The sequence below is a fragment of the Periplaneta americana genome, chromosome 8 (genome assembly GCF_040183065.1).
Source record: "Periplaneta americana isolate PAMFEO1 chromosome 8, P.americana_PAMFEO1_priV1, whole genome shotgun sequence".
NCBI lineage: Eukaryota > Metazoa > Arthropoda > Insecta > Blattodea > Blattidae > Periplaneta > Periplaneta americana.
In genome coordinates this window covers 155,583,838-155,603,030 of record NC_091124.1, presented here as the reverse complement: position 1 = coordinate 155,603,030, position 19,193 = coordinate 155,583,838, and the positions used below count along the sequence as shown (strand labels likewise).

Genomic DNA, 19,193 nt, shown 5'->3' with positions numbered 1-19,193 from the left:
GGGCTCGGTGAATCCAGAGTTTCCAGGCGCTGCAAAATTTGCAGCAGTTTGTCAGTAGCGCGCAGTTTTAAATACATTTTCTTTAATGTTGTGAGTACAACAAGTGCAACAATGTTTAATTCTGTACAATATTTACAGTCTATTCAGTTCAGTATCTTAACAATTCAGGAGAAATGTGAAATTAAGTGCCCATCAGTTGAATCTCATAATGGAAAGAGCCGCTAAACAAAATACAATACAATACGCATATTTTTTGATAATTTATCCAGTATCCCTGCTTTCTTCTCTAGATCTCCACACAGTCTGTATTAGATTAATGTGTTTCAAAGACAATTCCATCAGCTGGGGCAATAAGATGGATTTATAATAAGAACAGTAAATGTTGTTCATGAGAAGAAGGAGCCATTTCTAGAATGTTTTCAAACCGTAATGGAATCTGAAACATCTAACATCACAATAAATGAGGCAAGCGCCCTGGTGCGTACTCTTGAATATCCTGAATTCAATTTCTGGCTCAGTTATTTTTTTCACTTATTGATATATCATGTATATATATTATACAACCAACTACAACATCGCCAGTTAGATATTTCTAAGATTCAAATCTGCATATAAAAATTAAATTATGGTTTATTTAACGACACTCGCAACTGCAGGGGTTATATCAGCGTCGCCGGTGTGCCGGAATTTTGTCCGCAGGATTCTTTTAAATGCCAGTAAATCTACTGAAATGAGCCTGTCTCATTTAAACACAACTTACAAGATAAGGAGCATGGAACTAATCTTTAAATAAAGTAAGTTGCTTGGTTTATTTTTGTATGCAGCCCCCCTTAATCCAATACCCACGAGCCGCCACTGATAATTCCCCTAGTTCTACCACATTGTTGATTAATCCGTTTCGGTACCTAGTTGCTGTTCTCGCAAGTAATCAACATTGTGTATTTTAGGCGCGTTGAGTGCCAAAAAAAAAAAAAAAAGAGCGTTTTGATATCGTATTTTACACTAATAACAGACACAATTGCTGCGTTTTGTAGTGCAGTGAACTATGTTTAAACATGGACTCATCGTCGATGTACTGTTGCAGTACCGGTTCCGAAAAAGAAAAGTTGCAAAGTTAATTTAGTAGCGAATGGTTAAAACATATTCATGGTTAATAAAAGAAAAAAACGATTAGCCTGTAGTATTCACTGTAGCCTACTGTGTGTCTTTCGTATTTTAGTGTTTCTCAGGGAGGCGAATATTACATTAAAAGCACGCGAAAACTACTTTGCAGAAAACAACTATAAATCTCTTTGATAAAGTGATGATAAATATAATGTCTTAAGTTAGCTTCTGATATCCCGAGTTCCCTTGCAGAAAACCTAGCAACTCTGCTGACAGGAGACACACGTTATTAAAGATATATCGCAAAGGAAGTATTGTTCCTTTAAACAAAAACATTTAGCTTTCGGATACGCAATACAACACGTATTCAAATAGCGGTTTCGAAATCCCGCGCGTTTTGTAACAAACAAATGGCGGCTTTCTGCTGCTCGTTCATAACATGACTTTTAGTATAGACCAACGAGTTATATAGAAAGAGAAGACTATAGAGTGGTCATGTTGTCCTGTACAGCGCTCTTTGCGAAACACGGCAGATCTCAGCTAAGCGCCCACCTTTGTAAAAATGCGTCTGCTTACAATGTTGTATAACGGAGGTAAGAAGCACAAACAAACGAAGAAAAAACATGCCTGTTGTGTGTGCTGCATATAACTGCAATGTCAAAAGGAAAAACACAACTGATATATCATATTTCATGTAAATTTTATGAAGTTAAGTCCATAGTTTTGTTAATTAGCAGCATTTTTTCATGCATAAATGTGTAACAACGCCCGGCATAAACAAAATAAATGGTTCACTGGTAATGTACTTAAACTAGATACGGATAAAATCAATACAATTCCGTTTCAGACCCAGTGAAAAACAAATAGCAATACAATATTAAAACTGTATTTCGACACCGGCATCCTTTATTTCTGCTCCTTCTGTCCTCACTGCTTATACAAGAAGACGATGAACTGTAGCTTATAAGAAGTAGGCCTATTTCGAAGACAAACGATTAATCAAATAAATGGTTCACTAGTAATAAAGTTAAACTAAATACGGATAAAACCGCTACAATTCCGTTTCAAACCTAGTAATAGCAATCAAATATTAAAATTGTATTTCGACACTCGCATCCAAAATAACGCAAAACTCTGGGGTAGGTCGTATTGTTGTTAGTATTTTGACTGGAAGGACATGAAAGAACATAATTGAGCACCCACGTGCAATAATGGGGTAAGTATGAATATATATTTTCGTAACTACTTATCCCATTATTGTACCAGGGTGCTCAATTATACACTAATAATTATCTGTGGTGCCACAGCCCTTGAAAGGCTCAGACAGACCAGCCGGCTGTTGGCCTCACGTTCACATTTCGATAATAATTATACTTTACTGTAACAAAAAACTGAAAGCGTGTTTTGTCATGTTTCACTCACGTTACAAGCTTGGAGGTAAAGGTTGTTTACTACAGATAGGGCCTACTTTCATTTTATATCTTATGGTATAGTAAATAGTAATGCAACGTGTAGACTGGGAAAACAATTTAATAAAATCATCCGAATCATACTCGTTCATTTTATAGGCAATCTTGCAGGTCGCATTTAAAAGAACCTAGGAATATTAACATTTTCTTCAGTATATTTGCTAGGACTTATTGTCATACTGCATGACAATTTTGCTTAGGTTATTCTTTTAAGCATTCCTTCTAGGAATAGCTCAAGTGTTTTAAATTTAGCGTACATAAGTTTAGATTAAGTTCCTAGCACGTATTTGACGAAATACTAGGTTTTTCCACTTCAGTTTAACTGATTTATGCAAACGAAATTAAGACAGCTGACGATTCTAATGTCAGTTATCACCACGCCCACTTTGTTTTGGGCGCATAAGTTCATTACCGACAGTCGTTCAATTTTCTTCAAACATGGCGGCGCAATGACCACTCAATATCTTTCTCTTTCTAACTCGTTGGTATAGACACCGAGTTGGGAGACACCTAGTGGAAGAAACGGAAAACCGGGAGAGGCAGATATGATGGTTCGCTGAAACTACTGATCATAATTTTACTTTCTATTCCTTGAGTGTATTATTATTATTTTTTTTGCCATAGTGAATGCGTTAATGTAGTGATCATTCCATACATAGTGTAATAAAAAGTGAAGTGTCTTGTAGTAGTGATAAAAATGTGAAAAATTCGTATATAGCGGCGGATGTATATTCAACCTTCAGTCATTTTGAAAACAGAGCTAAACAAAGTAATAATTGTTAATCACGGATTAGCCTACTTGACATAAATTCATACAATTTCTGATTTCCGTTTACATCCAAAATACAACGCTTTTGACTAAGCATTATAGTTGACTAGTAAATTCTTTTCTTTGTATCAAACGAAGCATGATCCTGTTGGCCGTGTTTGGTACTTCTCAATGTTGGGCTACAAGACCGTGGTTGGGCTCTTGGTGAGATCTGAAGATTGTAATAAGTAGGCCTTAATCACGCATTAGTATGGACCATTTGATTAATTATGGTAATAAACCTATTGCATCTTCTGAGTCTATCGTAGTTAAACAGGAAGAGGAACTTGTTGCTGTATATTTACCTGTTGTTAAGTGTGAAGTTTCAGAAGTAAGTTATGCGTATCATTCTTCTTACGGAATTGCGAATTATCATTTCGGTTTAGGAAGGTTAAGTTACAGCCATTCAAGTTAGAGATGCACCTCTGTCACTTAATCGACGGTAGAAAACGCTTTATAGGAACGTGAGCGGAAATCCATCCACATTTTCAGCCTATGCAAACCTACATTTGCTGAAGTTAAGGTAAATATATACCTACTATATGATATTCTCTATATTAGCCTTTACAAAGGCTGTGGTAATAACTCATACAAGTTAACGGTTTGGGGAATTATAGTGTTTTTTTTTAATTTGTTCAGAAAATCTACGCCATACGGGCACAAATTTCGGTATTTTTATATTGAATTCGGTTAATGTCATGTAAAATTATCTTGAGTGAATCTTTCTTCTGTCCCAGCCACTAATAAATAAATAAAAATACCTTGAAAATGCCTTGTATTTATAGAAGATTAGTACTGATTAGTAGAAATTGATGTGATCACTGGGAGAGTTGTAAGCCCAACCTAACCGCCCTAAATACGGACCTTACTTATATACGAAAATCGTGCGTGAACGAAGAATACCGCCATATTTCTTTAATGTAACAGAGGGTTTCAGTGTTGCCAACATAGTAATAATACTACACACCTAATCAAACAAACCTAACCTTTCTCAATACTAAACACCTAATCAAACCTAACCTAACCTGTCACATAATACACACCTAATCAAACTTAACCTAACTTAACCAAACTTAGTATCATTTCGTTTTCATGCATTGACGGCTCTGCCAATCGTGTCGGTTTCCATCTAGTGGATCGTACTAATACTACTAATTCGAAGAACCAATGGCGACTTTCATAATAATTACATTTTACGTGTTTCGTGATATAATAAATAATGTAGTAATAATTCTACGTATATATGGTACAATAAGATTTGAAATGTGTTGTGGTTGTGATAAAAGTATTGAAAATTGGTTTATAGCGCCACATTGGCAGTGGTAAAAGTGTGCAATATTCCTTCATTGGCTGGTGGAGGCTCTAGATTGACCTTATCTTGTTCACTATTGTGGCTTAGTGTGTACCCCAAATTTTGACTTAACTTACTGTTAAAAATTTGTAGGCCTATTAACTTATTGCTATGCTTGTGAGTTGTGACATTACCATATTCATCGTTGTTAATAATAATAATAATAATAATAATAATAATAATAATAATGGAAACATCTTTACTTTTCGCTGACCAGTATTACTCATCTAAGATAATCTAACCTATGAAGAGTAATATAAAAGCATATTGGTGATAATTTCTTTATAAAATTGAAAATTGACCCCATTGCACATTAACTCTTAAATAGTAGGACTATCTGAATGAGGAAGCTCTGAAATTGTTCGATTTTACGTTACGTTATTAAATGACATACTGTAGCCTACGTTGTGTTTGTGACAAAATGGTGGTTAACGGAAAAACTGGTATGCTGGACTACTGATCAATTGTAAAGGTTATTCATTTTATTAAATACAGGGTGTAACAAAAATAGAGGGACGAACTTTGAGAACGAGTTCTCCACACCAAAACAAAGAGAAAAAAAGCAACAAAAACAAAAATATCATAGAAATATACATTGGTGAATATGAACTATGGGAACAAACTTGAGGATGACAGGAAAAGGAGCAAACAAAGTTCATGTGAACATATGTCCGGAAATTCACAGAATCCGGAATACTTCATAATTACTTTTACATTCCATCACACGATACTAGCCACTTAAATTTCTGATAACTTAAGAATTGGTGTTCGAAGTGCACCCCATGAGCCTCAATGCAAACGCTCACGCTTCTCATCATGGATTGATGCAGCCATTCGAATGTTCCAGCCTGTATACGAATATCGTCACGGGCTGTTTTGATACGTTGTTCGTCTACACATTTGGAACTGACCCAGCATACACAGCACATTTTAGATGCCCCCACAGGTAAAAACCAAGTGAGTTTAAGCCCATTGCCTGAGAGAGCCAGGCAACAGGACCTCGTCCGATCCATCTGCCAGGGAAAATGTTGAAATGCTGACGAACGTCAACACGAAATTAGGAAGGAGCTCCATAATGCATTAACCACATGATCTGTTGTACTCTCAGTGACACATCTTCCAGCAAGAGAGGCAGTGTGTCCTGCAGGAATCACAGCTACTTAGCCATTGAGACGTTGTGGAAGGAGGACTGGTCCAAGTAAGTGGTCACTAATAATCCCAGCCCAAACATTGGTACTGAACCTGAATTGCGCTCTTACAATGGAGTAACGTCATGAAGAAAAGTGTTACCATCTATCATGGAACACATGCATTTCCGGACATTTGTTCAAATAAACTTTTTCGTTCTTTTTCCTGGCAGAAATCACTTCCTGAAGTTTGTCCATATAGTTAATATTTACCCTATATATATCTGGGAATGTAGTTTATGTGCTTATTGTTGAAGAATGACATTCATTGCATTTCGAGGTACAATTTAAGCAACTCAACAACTTAGGTTTGTTACAAATAATAATTAACTTTGTAGTCCAATGAGTTAGCTCTGTGGTAGCGTGTCTGCCTCCAGATTAATCGGCCCGGGTTGGATCTCCGGTGGAGTCAGAAATTTTCATGTAAAATTTCTACCTTGGGACTAAGAGAGATGGTGGTGCACAACTTCTAACTCACTAAATTGTATACCAGTATGCATGGGTTAAATTCCAAATCTTTCCATAGTACATATGAAGAGAAGGCATGATAGTCTTTCCTTTGTTGGATGGGGATGTTGAGCCTGGTGGCCCCCATGGTGCTATTCAACAGGAGTAGGATATGTGCTGGCACCAGGTATTTCCTTCTCCCTTCATCATCTTCATAATCATCGCTCATTCCATACACTATACTTACACGAACATTTACACATACACTTACCCTAGTACACGACATAACTCCAGAGATAGGCCCTGCTACACATGTACAACATGGCCCACCGAAGTAGTGTGCAACTAGAAAATGAGTCACAATCCAGCCATCTATCCGCAATATGCGGAACCCGAATCACGTAGAAAGTGAAGTGGTTAGGCTTTGGATACATACATACGTAATTAACTTTTGCAATCGATTGGTATGATCGATATATGCCTACCTACTGATGTACAGTCTACCCTCGGTAGCTATGCATTGCCAAGGAAACTTGTTTACACTCGTGGCTAGTCTGTTTCATACATTTGACTTTTACTGCAGTTCAGTTACATTGAGTGCATAACCATATACGGATATCCATTACGTGAGCAAGTACATTAGATATGATTTTTATGTACGATCGCGCTAATGGTAATGGACGCAGGACTACACTGCTGTATCAGATGGCGTTTCCAGACCGAAGGCAACTAAATCATAAAACCAGCACATTTCAGCTGCATTGTCCGAGTTGCACTCATTAATTTATACTATGACGAATAAGTAAGGGAGGGCGAATTCTGTGGCTTGTCCGATCTTAATCATTTGGGACCATATTCATAAACATTTTTAGCGCGGGCTTACAGCGGCTGATCAACGAACTAACGTTTTTTGTATTCATAAACCAGTGTTAGTGATATGATATATGAATCCTGTACAAGTAATCATTCGCTAGCCGGGGCTAGTTTAGCACGCTCGTAGCATGGGCTAGCGACATGCCTGTGCATAGCACCCTTAGATTTTATCTGTGGAAATACTAAAAAGCCCTAGTTTATGTAACAAACATTCCAAATAAAGAGACACTTCATCGTATTGTAAGAGCCTGGGAAACTAATCGACACCATCCTGATTACTTCAAAAGGGGATGACTCTTCATGATCCAACATGTCCATATGTGCAGGCAGAGAAAATTTTGGGCATTTTCTGTGAACTGAGAGTTTAAAACATTGGGTCATTGTAAATGTATTTAATTAGTTTGAACTAAAATACTGTGTCTGTGTCTTTGCTGTTGAATAACCTGGCATTTCCAGACTTATGTTTATATGACTTTTTTTTCCCTTGTTTTAGTGTGGGGAACTCGCTTCCAGAGTGTGTCCCAGTAGTTTTATTACACCCTGTACATTTAAATGTATATTCGGTTTACATCAATCACAATACATTTCCTAGTAATCCAGTACAGGAATAATCTTCCTAATCTTGAAACTCTTTACAGGATGACAGTTCTGAACGTGAATCCTCAAAGTATGACAACCCACTAATTAAAAATAAGAATGTGCCAGCAAATAATAGTAGAGCGGGATTAATAAAGAGTGAAACTCTGGTGAGATATCTTTCATATTGTAACTGTCTGTGTTGTATACCAAGTATTGTTTTATGCTGTGTTCCACCATAACTTTACACTTTATTTAATAATGTATATTGTTATTATACGTTTGTCTATCCCTTAAACACATCTTTACATGCTTCTGATCGTTTTTCGCTGAATCGTATTTCAACTTACATGATAAATGTTTAAATAGGGGCCTATTTAATATTTTTGTTATACTGTATATCATATTTATTAGGCTAAGCGGGTGGCATTAAAAATAGCCCATGTCGAACTTAAAGTATTATTGCACTTTCAGTTTATTATATAACGAACTGTATATAATTCATATTTTGAAAGTATATGTAAAATATAGAGTTATAGCCAGACTGTTATACTACTGGGTTCAAAAAGTTCCCGGAATTTTACTACCATTTTTCGTATTAATATATAACAAGGGATATTATACATTTGTTTTGTTGGTAACATTCATGATGTCATTTCCTCAAAGTTTGTTGATAATGGCGATTGTTGGTTTTGAGTTGTAGGCAATTGTTTATCATTGTGTTTTGTTTGTTCGTCGCATTTTGTAATTATGTCCACAGAGCAACGTACAAACACCAAATTCTGTGTTTTGTTACTCAAAACTGCTGCAGAGACATTAAGATTGTTGGAAGAAGCATATGGCGAAGCAGCAATGAAAAAAACTCAAGTGTATGCCTGGCATAAACGCTTTTCTGGTGGCCGCGATACGTACGCAGCGGCCGACCAACAACTGCAACAAATGAAGCAATCGCTCAGCGTGTGCGTAATGTTGTGAGGGACGACCGACGTAAAACCATAAAAGAGATAGCAGCAGAGGTCGGAATATCAGTCGGAAGTGTACACAATGTTCTTCACAAACCTCTCAACATGCATTACGTGTCTCAGAAATTAGTTCCGAAAATGTTGTCGGCAGAACAGAAAGAAACAAGAATGACTCTTGCTGGGGACATGATAAGTATGGCTGATGAAGATGGTGATTTCTTAAACAAAATTATTGCTGGTGATGAAACTTGGTGCTACTTGTACGATCCAGTCCCTAAACGACAGTCATCTGAGTGGAAATCAAAAACATCTCCTCGGAAGCAAAAATTTCCTAGGGACACTTCCAAAGGCAAAGTTATGTTGGAAGTTTTCTTCGACTCTCTGGGTCTCATCCACCATGAGTTCATTCCAGAAGGTCGTACTGTAACGAAAGAATTGTACGTAGAAATCCTCCGTCGCCTCCGGGTCGCAGTGAGAAGGAAACGTCCAGAAAAGTGGGTAGAAAACAACTGGTTCCTTATGCGTGACAATGTACCTGCTCATCGCGCAATTATTGTAAAGAATTTGCTTGCCAGGCACAACATAACTGCTTTGGATCACTCACCATACTCTCCTGATCTCTCACCACCTGATTACTTTCTGTTTCCCCGTCTGAAAAGTCATCTGAAAGGACGGAGATTCAATGCTGAAGAGGTTATCGCAAACGCGACGAGAGCACTAAGACGGGTTTCACAAAATGGCTTCCAGGCGTGCTTCCAGGAACTCTACACGCGTTGGCAAAAGTGTGTTGTTGCGGAAGGCAACTATTTTGAAGGGAATGCTGTAGAATAGTGTTTAAGGTACGTTGTTTCTATGATACTAGCAAATTCCGGGAACTTTTTGAACCTAGTATGTACATTTTAACGAAGTTGATTTTATTCTGTTCAAAATACATAGAGAATAGAAATTACTGGAATATAACTAGATATGTGTAAGTTGTAGGTATGTATTAGTCCCTAGTACCAGTCCTAATTCTATTCTACCTACTTTTGTACCATAGAAAGAGTTGAGCTAATCTAACAGTTCTGAAACCTTAATTTGCTTTAAGAGCTCCTTGAAATAATTCCATATGAAAACAAATTAGTAACATTCATGACTACATGTCAGTCAGATTTTTCGTGCAACTCGCAGAGATAGCAATTTATTAGAAATTGTGCACTAGAATCTTCATCCTCTGAACCTGTTTTTTAATGGTACAGTGTCGTACACACATTATTTTGTGTAATTCTGTTTACCTACAAGAAATAAGTGCTATATGTCATCTTAGAATTTTTTTTTACACTTCAAACAAACTTATCAAATACCAGTTGATACACGTTGGCTATGGGATGAAAGTACATCCATGAATTACAATTTTTTCTATAATAGATCTTTATAACATAAGTATTTAATATACAGAGTAGTTGTAGAGTTGATTTCATCAGTTTTATATGCCATCAGGAGGAGCCGTGTGACTTGCCTGAAGTAAAGGAGGAAATGAAGGATGAAGATACATTGGAACCCCATGATGCATTGTCACTTTGGTGAGTTTTGTGATGATTAGTTTGTTGAACTACGTTATCTAGTATGAATAATAATCAGTGGCGGCTCGTGGGTATTGAATTAAGGGGGGCTCCATACAAAAATAAACCAAGCAACTTACCTTATTTAAAGATTAGTTCCATGCGCCTTGTCTTGTAGGTTGCAAACTTTTGAATCATCATCTCATTAAAATCCGATATGTCGTTTAACATAATCTTTACAATGGAAAACATAGCTAATGCGGTCAATCTCTCTCCTCTCATCGTATTTCTGAGATAGGATTTTACTCTCTTCATGCACGAAAAAAAAAACGTTCTGGTTCGAAAGTTGTCATTGTTATGGCGATAGCTATGCGTAGTAGTTTCACAACTTCTGAAAATGAGGCCTGCAAGTTCTCAGATAGAAGAAACTGCAAGTGCTTGACTGCGCCACTGATATTTCTGATACAACACAGTGAGTTCCGTTTTTAGTTTGTCTTTATCGAGCATTGGGAAAAGCTTCACATACATTTAGGTCATTTTCAGGAAATGAGCTTTTGTAGCATTCAAGTTTTTCTTGACACAGAAGAGAAGATAATATCAGATAATCTATGAACTGGAATCGGGTGTTAGCTTGTGTGATAATGAGGTCACACACTTCCTTGGCTGCCGCAACCCTTGTCTGAATCCCTTCGACCTTACGACACTTTTTAGGGTTTTCATTTTCACAGATCTCGCTGCTCAACTGTGCACTGTTCCGTATTGTCTGTATGGCATTAACAAAGCTTGATATGTAGAGTCGGCCTCGGTAGCATAGTCGGTTGCGGATTCGATCCCGGCCCAGGTCGATGGCATTTAAGTGTGTTTAAATGAAACAGGCTCATGTCAGTAGATTTACTGGCATTTAAAAGAATCCTGCGGGAGAAAATTCCGGCGACGCTGATATAATCTCTGCAGTTGCGAGTGTCGTTAAATAAACCATAATTTAATTTTTTATATGCAGATTTGAACCTTAGAAATATCTAACTGGCGAAGTTGTAGCTGTTGTATAATATATCTACATGACACATCAATAAATGAAAAAAAAAAACTGAGCCAGAAATTGAATTCAGGATCTTCAAGAGTACGCACCAGAGCGCTTGCCTCATTTATTGTGATATTAGATGTTTCAGATTCCATTATGGTTTGAAAACATACAGACTATGTGGAGATCGAGAGAAGAAAGCAGGGATACTGGATACATTAGCAAAAAATATGCGAGCTTTGTAGGCTATTTTGTTTAGCGGCTCTTTCCATTATGAGATTTAACTGATGGGCACTTAATTTCACATTTCTCCTGAATTGTTAAGGTACTGAACTGAATAGCCTGTAAATACCGTAGAGAATTAAACATTGTCGCACTTGTTATACTCACAACGTTAAAGAAAATGTATTTAAAACTGCGCGCCACTGACAAACTGCTGCAAATGTTGCAGCGCCTGGAAACTCTGGATTCATGGCAAGGAGCTAGCAGGGTGAGGGGTAAAACTAACGCGCATAGCTTCCGAGACGAGACTGGCAGCTCCAGGGAAGGAAGTGGCTTCACTCTATAGTCCTTGTCTCTGGTTTCGCTCTGGCAGCACCAGGGGAGGAAGTGACTTCACTAACGATTGCGTGCATGTCAATGAGAGCGAAATTGTTTTTAAAATTCGAGCCGCTAAATAGAGACTGTATAATAAATGTATTCCACAACATAAAACGACATAAGAACCATGAATGTCTGGGGGTGCTGCAGCTCTGCAGCCCCCCTTCGAAAGCCGCCCCTGATAATAATTCACTTGAATTTCGTATAAAGTAAATGATCCAAGACTTCGGTATCAAGACCTTCATTTTCATAGCACAGCTGAATTCTTTGTCATGTTCTGGCAGATGTTTTGCGGAGATAATCGTCACTTCATTGAAGGCATGTTCGTAATTGTGCCATTATGTTATAGCGGTGATTTCGCACTTAGTCCTTGATGAACACTCAGAGAGCATTATCAGGTGGCCAGTTAAAAGGAACTTGATCATCTGCAGATCCTCTTCCAATCCACCGATTGGGAAAGGTCGTATTCAGGTATCTGCGCACTTGCAATGTGAAGTGTGTTGGTGCTCTGTCCTGTTGCAGGACCACAGTGTTTTCGATACCAACTTGTTGCAATTGTGATACCAACCATTCACTAAGCATGTCATAGTAAGTTGGCCCATTAGCGGAATCTTGGAAGAAGAAAGGGCCGAAAATGTGTTTTGCACTCAGTCCAGCCCACAATATGACGTGGGGTGGTTTTCTCTCCACTTCTTCATAAAAGAATGAGTTTTGTTTACCCAAAATGCGATGTTTCGTGAATGCATGCTCCGGTAGATAGCAATTTTTTATGAATTCAAACTGCTGTCACTAACCTTTGTTCGATGGTAAATGGACTCTGGTCAACCATGTTTGTTTATAACTGCACGGTTACCATGGTAGCATGGTACCAACATAAACATGGGAGTCCACACCTGTGGAGTAACGGTTAGCGCGTCTGGCCGCGAAACCAGGTGGTCCAGGTTCGATTCCCGGTCAGAGAAAGTTATCTGGTTGAGGTTTTTTCCGGGGTTTTCCCTCAACCCAATATGAGCAAATGCTGGGTAACTTTCGGTGCTGGACCCCGAACTCATGTCACCAGCATTATCACCTTCATCTCATGCAGATGCTAAATAACCTAAGATGTTGATAAAGAGTCGTAAAATAACCTATTAAAATAAAATAAACATGGGAGTACCAACATGCACATTCAACATTTACAAAGTAAGTGAAAAAAGAATACAAAGTCCACTTTGTGACCTCAGTGTAATTTACATTATCATATCAATAAAATCAGTCGGTTCCTCAATGATAACATGCTACATTTTCCTCCAGTCATTTTCTTCTGTTCTTATGGTGGGCTAGCCACTGGTAACATTTTGCTTGTTGTATATTTAGATTCTTTTCTGCTGCTGTGAATAAGATTTTCTTTTCTTAGTTTCTTCTGTGTCATCATCAGATTCATGAAGACTCTTCTTGCTATAAGTTAATTTCATTCTACTCACACTTCATATTCAACATAATATATTTTGGCCACAAGCGTAGCTTAATCCCTTCAGACCTGAATTTATATTTAAAAAAAAAACCGGTCACAATCATTCTGGGGATCCAAAATTCCCAAATCAAGTCTTCACAGAAAGTCAAAATTTGGGGATAATTTTGACCCCTGGGGCCCCAAAATTTAAAATTTTATTTTTAATTCAGGTATAGAAATTAAAAAAAAAATAGTATTCTCCATTTCTATCACACTGAATTTTTCAAAATATCGAAGACATTCCAAAAAAGAAGAAAAAAAAACGAAACAATGTACACTATAATGTACACCAGGCTGAAGGGGTTAAGAGTGAGCGACCTGAACTTGTGCTTCTGGGGCAGCACCCTGGCATGGGTTCGAATCCAATTAGGCTAATTGTCTCTTTTTTTTTTTTACAATTGTCAGACGAGCATCAGGTACTGCCCTATCTCAATTTCACCTATTGCACGAATATTGTATAATTACACCGTTGATACAGGGTTGTCAGATAACCAATAATAGCATATAACTTATTCACTATATACTCTATATATTATGCAGAATGACATATAGCTACAATTGAAGGCATTGATACACAAATCACTAAATAATGAATTAATTGAAATATTTGTTCTTGTTGTTTAGTCAACTGTCGAAGACAGGCTTGAACTTCATAAGTGACAACGTTAAGGCATCACTCATGAGGCAACTAAGCCATGTGATAATGCGGTAGGGTGACTAGTTCCTTTTCCCCTGAATATTGTATATGGCTGTATTAATCCTATGTAGTGTACTACTACCTTTTCTTATGGTTTTATTAATCTCCAATAGAAGCCATTTATTTGAAAACTGTATTTTTCATATATATGTTATTTTAATTTTTCTTGTAATATTATGTAAACTTTATACTTAATTTGTTTTCCATTACTTAAAAGAGTTTTTTCACACCCAAAGTCATTAATGAAATCAAAATTTTTATTTTAGTCCTGAAGTGATGTTCGTCCAGAAAAAAAAAGTTTGTATTTATTCCTGATGGTTGTTTTTTCACTTCTTACATATAAACTAGTTGTAGAAATGTCATGTATCCCAGTAACCTTTCATGTATTAATTTCATTAAAATTTTCGAATTAATATTACATTTTGTTAATTCGTATGTTAGAATTACAAAATTCATGTTTATACAGTTATTTAATGTTCCTCATTCAAAATTATTTTTAATGTTTTGTATTTTGGCACTGTACTGTGAATCGTATAAATTTGTTCTAACATTTCTTTGTGTACAGTGTCACTGAATATGCACAAGAAGACTGCAGTTCCTCAGAAGACGAAAATAATGATAACTCTGGTCAGATAGTGGAAAAGAAACACTTCTCGTCTTCAAATTCTGATAACATTATTTGCAGTGACGTCTTTTCTCAGCGAACAAACAATATTCACAATAATGGAGAAGAATCATACACGTGCAAGACTTGCAATAAAGTTTTCACAATACGTGTTAAGTTTTTAAAGCACATGCGCATTCACACTGACGAAAAAATTAAGAACAAAGTTCCTCCTAAGGGAATAGAACGATCACATACAAATGCAAGTGGCAATGCCTTGAATGACAGACGCTTTATTTGTGATGTTTGCGGTAGAACTTTCGCACAGTCTTCACACTTTATTATTCATAGTAGAATTCATACTGGTGAAAGACCCTTTAGATGTGATATTTGTGGTAAGGGCTTCATAAGTCGTTCACGTTTGAAGTATCATTGTCGTTCTCATACTGGCGAGAGACCGTATGTGTGCAATATTTGTGGGAAAGGGTTTACTCGTGGGCAAGGACTGGTGAATCACAGTCGAACGCACAACGGCGAAAAACCTTACAAATGTAATATTTGCGAAAAAAGATTCGCACATGGTGGAACGCTCTCAACACACATTCGTACTCATAGTTTAGAACAGCCGTTCAAATGTGATGTGTGTGGGAAAGGATTTGCATTACGTAAATCACTTGCGAAGCATAATCGTATTCACACCGGGGAGAAACCTTACACTTGCGATGTCTGTGGTAGGGGATTCACTCAACGTTCTGGTATCGTGTCGCATAGTCGAACCCATTCAGGTGAGAAACCTTTTAAATGTGAGTTTTGTGGAAAGACTTTTACGTTCAGCGGAGCACTAGTGGAGCATCGTCGTATACATACCGGGGAAAAGCCTTTTAAGTGCGAAGTTTGTGATAAACGTTTTTCGCAAAGAAAATCTTTGGTGCATCATTTTCGTCTGCATACTGGGGAGAAACCATATAAATGTAACTTTTGTGAAAAGGCGTTTGCACAGCGTACGGGTCTTCTATCACACACTCGTACTCATGAACGGAAATGCGATATTCCTGTCAAAGAATTTCAAATAGGTTGAACTGTATAGAACAGTACTTTGTGAATGAGTTATATTTTTCTTATACAGGAATTTGTGAACGCATGCTGGTGCGCGTTTATGTGCTTCTGTACGTCCGCATAGCCGTAGTGTCAGTCTCCTGTAATTCATTACGTCATTATATATATTATCTAAGTAATATTTCAGTGCATAATATTTGCTATACGAGTCTTTGTAGTGAAGAATCCGTTATGGAAGCCCATGAAGGGCCAAGTCCGGCTGCTGGCCTCACGCCTACATGCCTCAGCAGAGGTGGACGATCATCCAAAGAACTCATGTATCGTAAGTTAGTACGATGATCCTGCAATCGTTATAGATGGTGTCCGTAACCGAATTTCTCTATCTATCATAAGTCCTCAAATTCATCACTATGGTGGGTTGGCACCAGTCCCATACACTGTCCAAAATTTCATGAAAAAGTCCAATGAAGACTCGAACCAGCGCTCATTCTATAACGGGAGTACTAAGCATGACGCCTTAGACCACGACGCTGTGATGCAAGATGCAGTGAAAGAGACTTAACGTAAATATTTATAATATTAAGCTATTTGTGGTTATATAATTATATAAGGACATAATGAATTAATAAAATATTGTTACTTTGTTGAGACAAGACTCTTGGCGGTATAACTGTGTGTAAATGTATAGATCATATATAATATAAAAAGATACCATTTATATTACAAGTAAAATCAAGAAAATATAAATAAATCTACAAATTATGTATATATTAAAATAATGTTGCTATTTATGTTTTGAACAAAGGCTTCTACATTCGAAAGGAATAACAAACTTTTATTTGTCTATTAGGAAATGTAATATTGTAAAGTAAATTCCAGTTATATTAGAAAAGAGGATATTTCTGTAGCAGTAATGTATTGAATACATAAATTAGTCTTTTGTTCTCTCTTTCATTAAGTTATTCCTTCATAATATTGTCTACTGTTGTACATCACTCTTTGTGTATCCCAGGCTTCTGTACTCTCTAATGGTTGGTGTAATTGAGGATGCTTGTTGCTGAGAAATTAACAATTTAAATTACTTTAATTTATTTTGTGTGATATTAACCCATCGTTAGTCAACAGGTGAGCATGGTGCTTACTTTGAATCTAAAGTTTGTTATTGTCTCAGGCAATTAATATTAGGTCTGGGCTGCTATCTACCTTCGAATCATAGTGTTAAGATTATATGTGTAGGATTGGCCTGGGTGTCGCAGTCGATATAGTGCTGGCCTTTTGTGCCCGAGGTCGTGGATTCGATTCCAGCCCGGTCGATGGCATTTAAGCATGCTAACACGCGACAAGCTCATGTCAGTAGATTTAACTTCTGCAGTACAAAATTCCTACACACCAACGATGCTGATATAAACTCGGCACTTGCGTCGTTAAATAAAACATAATTTATTTTATACATGTGTAGGGTATTCAAGATCCGAGTTTCATTTCTTGTCCAACAGATAATTATTTACACGATTGTGTCGTAGGACTGAGCTCTTCTCTCACCGTTGACCAACAATATAGCTATTTTTGTTAAGCCTTCAAAATAAAGATAATTGCATCACCAAACTGCATATATGTTATTAAATGTAACATTTGAAATAATAGTTATTATTATGTAGCCAGAATTTTTACCGTATTGTAAGCACCAATTATTTTTACAATATTTTGTGCGTTGAGTCAAAGTTTGTCAGTATTATTAGACTGAGCAGCATGGAAGATCCACGAGTTTTTAAATAGCTGTTTGAAGATTTGGACATAGGAATTATACTAGGTTTTAGTGATTCAGATGATTCTGATATTGATAGGCCCTTTGATCATCTGCTTGAAAATTATGAAGCTACTTCAACTCAAGTTTGAGCAAGAGAATCGGATTTAGAGTATAATCCCTGACCACACTACATAGGAAAAAATATTACCACAGTCTAATACATACAGTCACGAAGCTAGAGGTGATTTGTTTGCATTTCTCGCGATACAATGTTCCAAGCTGTTAGCAACTGAGAATACTAGGAACAATAGACTATGCGATAGTAGCGATCCAAGTGACTAGCAACTTAAGTTCAACTGTTAACCGATGCATATTCCTATGTATTGAGCTTCGTGACTGTACTGTACTAAATTGTGATATTACCTTGTGAAATAGACATGCTCCTCCACGCAACAGACGCACTGGTAAAAGTAATATTTTTATCCATCCACCAGGAGTGAAAGGTGCAGCAAACAATGCAAGAACTGTTATTGAATCCTGGAGTCTTTTCTTTCCAGATATTGTACTCGAAGAAAATGTACATTTTACAAATATTAACTAGGAAAATTTAGAGCAAACTACTCGCGAGAATCAGATTCTTCGGACACAAATATTGTTGAAATCAAGGCTCTTGTGTTTATTGTACTTCGCCAGGATGATGAAATCGTCACACGTAACATGGATGAAAATACGCATTTTAAGTCATTTCGCCCGTGCTATTAACGAATGTGTCAAAATGTTCCATGACAGTTCAATATTGTTTCAGTGCCACGCCTACTTTCTTTCCTCTCATACAAAGCACTGTAATCTAAATAATTTCGAGGGAAAAATTGTTCCGGGGCAGGATCGGTGTCTGGTAGAGCGTTGGTACGTATAACCAAAGGTCTCGGGTTCGATACCCGGCCCCGGAACAATTTTTCCCTCGAAATTATTCAATTCAACTTTGCAGGGAGTTATACCTGAAAGCTTGACTTGCATCGTAATCTAGGTGATCGCAATATGGCGGCGAGGCGTCTCTTTGGCTTCAGTCCCCTTTTTTTTTTTTTTTTTTACCTTGGGGATTTAATTGAAGTGAATTTTTTATGGCAGGCAGAGTAACTATCTCATGCCCCCATGTTTTAAATTACTACCAGTGCACTTCATTAGAACCAGGTACCAAGCTTCGAAGCCGTTAGCCCTGAGAACTTAGAGTATATAATTATTTTTCCCTATTTTCATATTACAGGGTTGTTATCTAAGAAATTAGCAAGTTCTTTGTAATAGTAGAAGAGAAAATGTGGGGGAAGGGAAGAGGTTCATGGCCCATTTCTTTTAGGGCTCATCCCGACATTTGTCTTATTATTCAAGGGAAACCAAGGAAAACCTTGAGCAGGATGAGGTGTCGTACTGACGACAAGCCAATTGGCCTCATTGGGATATGCATATATTCAGGAGGAAGGTTCAGTTTTAATCATAATTTAAAATACACATACATAATCAACCATATAAGTAGTTGCAATAACAACTGTTTTACACTCTCCTGTGCATCCAATAACGTGATGTCCCTGAAACAGAGAAATATCATTATTAGTGCTTTGGTATACAGGATTGTCTTCCGAGTCATGTTGTTTAATGTTCAA

At 37.1% G+C, this 19,193-nt stretch overlaps 1 protein-coding gene across 9 annotated transcripts in view; it reads left to right on the top strand.

The window, feature by feature from the left end:
- The first annotated feature begins 3,099 nt into the window (after positions 1–3,099).
- LOC138705170 (zinc finger protein OZF-like) overlaps positions 3,100–19,193 on the top strand; it is a 96,303-nt gene continuing 80,209 nt past the window's right edge. The window contains exons 1-4 of one of the 9 annotated variants that reach the window (XM_069833846.1): positions 3,100–3,712; positions 7,878–7,985; positions 10,257–10,339; positions 14,694–16,729. In XM_069833846.1, the coding sequence (XP_069689947.1) occupies positions 3,593–3,712; positions 7,878–7,985; positions 10,257–10,339; positions 14,694–15,810 (1,428 nt within the window). In that variant the 5' untranslated portion in view covers positions 3,100–3,592 and the 3' untranslated portion in view covers positions 15,811–16,729. Of the gene's footprint in view, positions 3,905–7,877; positions 7,986–10,256; positions 10,340–14,693; positions 16,730–19,193 lie in introns of those variants that run through there. The other 8 variants (XM_069833861.1, XM_069833847.1, XM_069833864.1 and 5 more) reach the window with 8 other exon arrangements.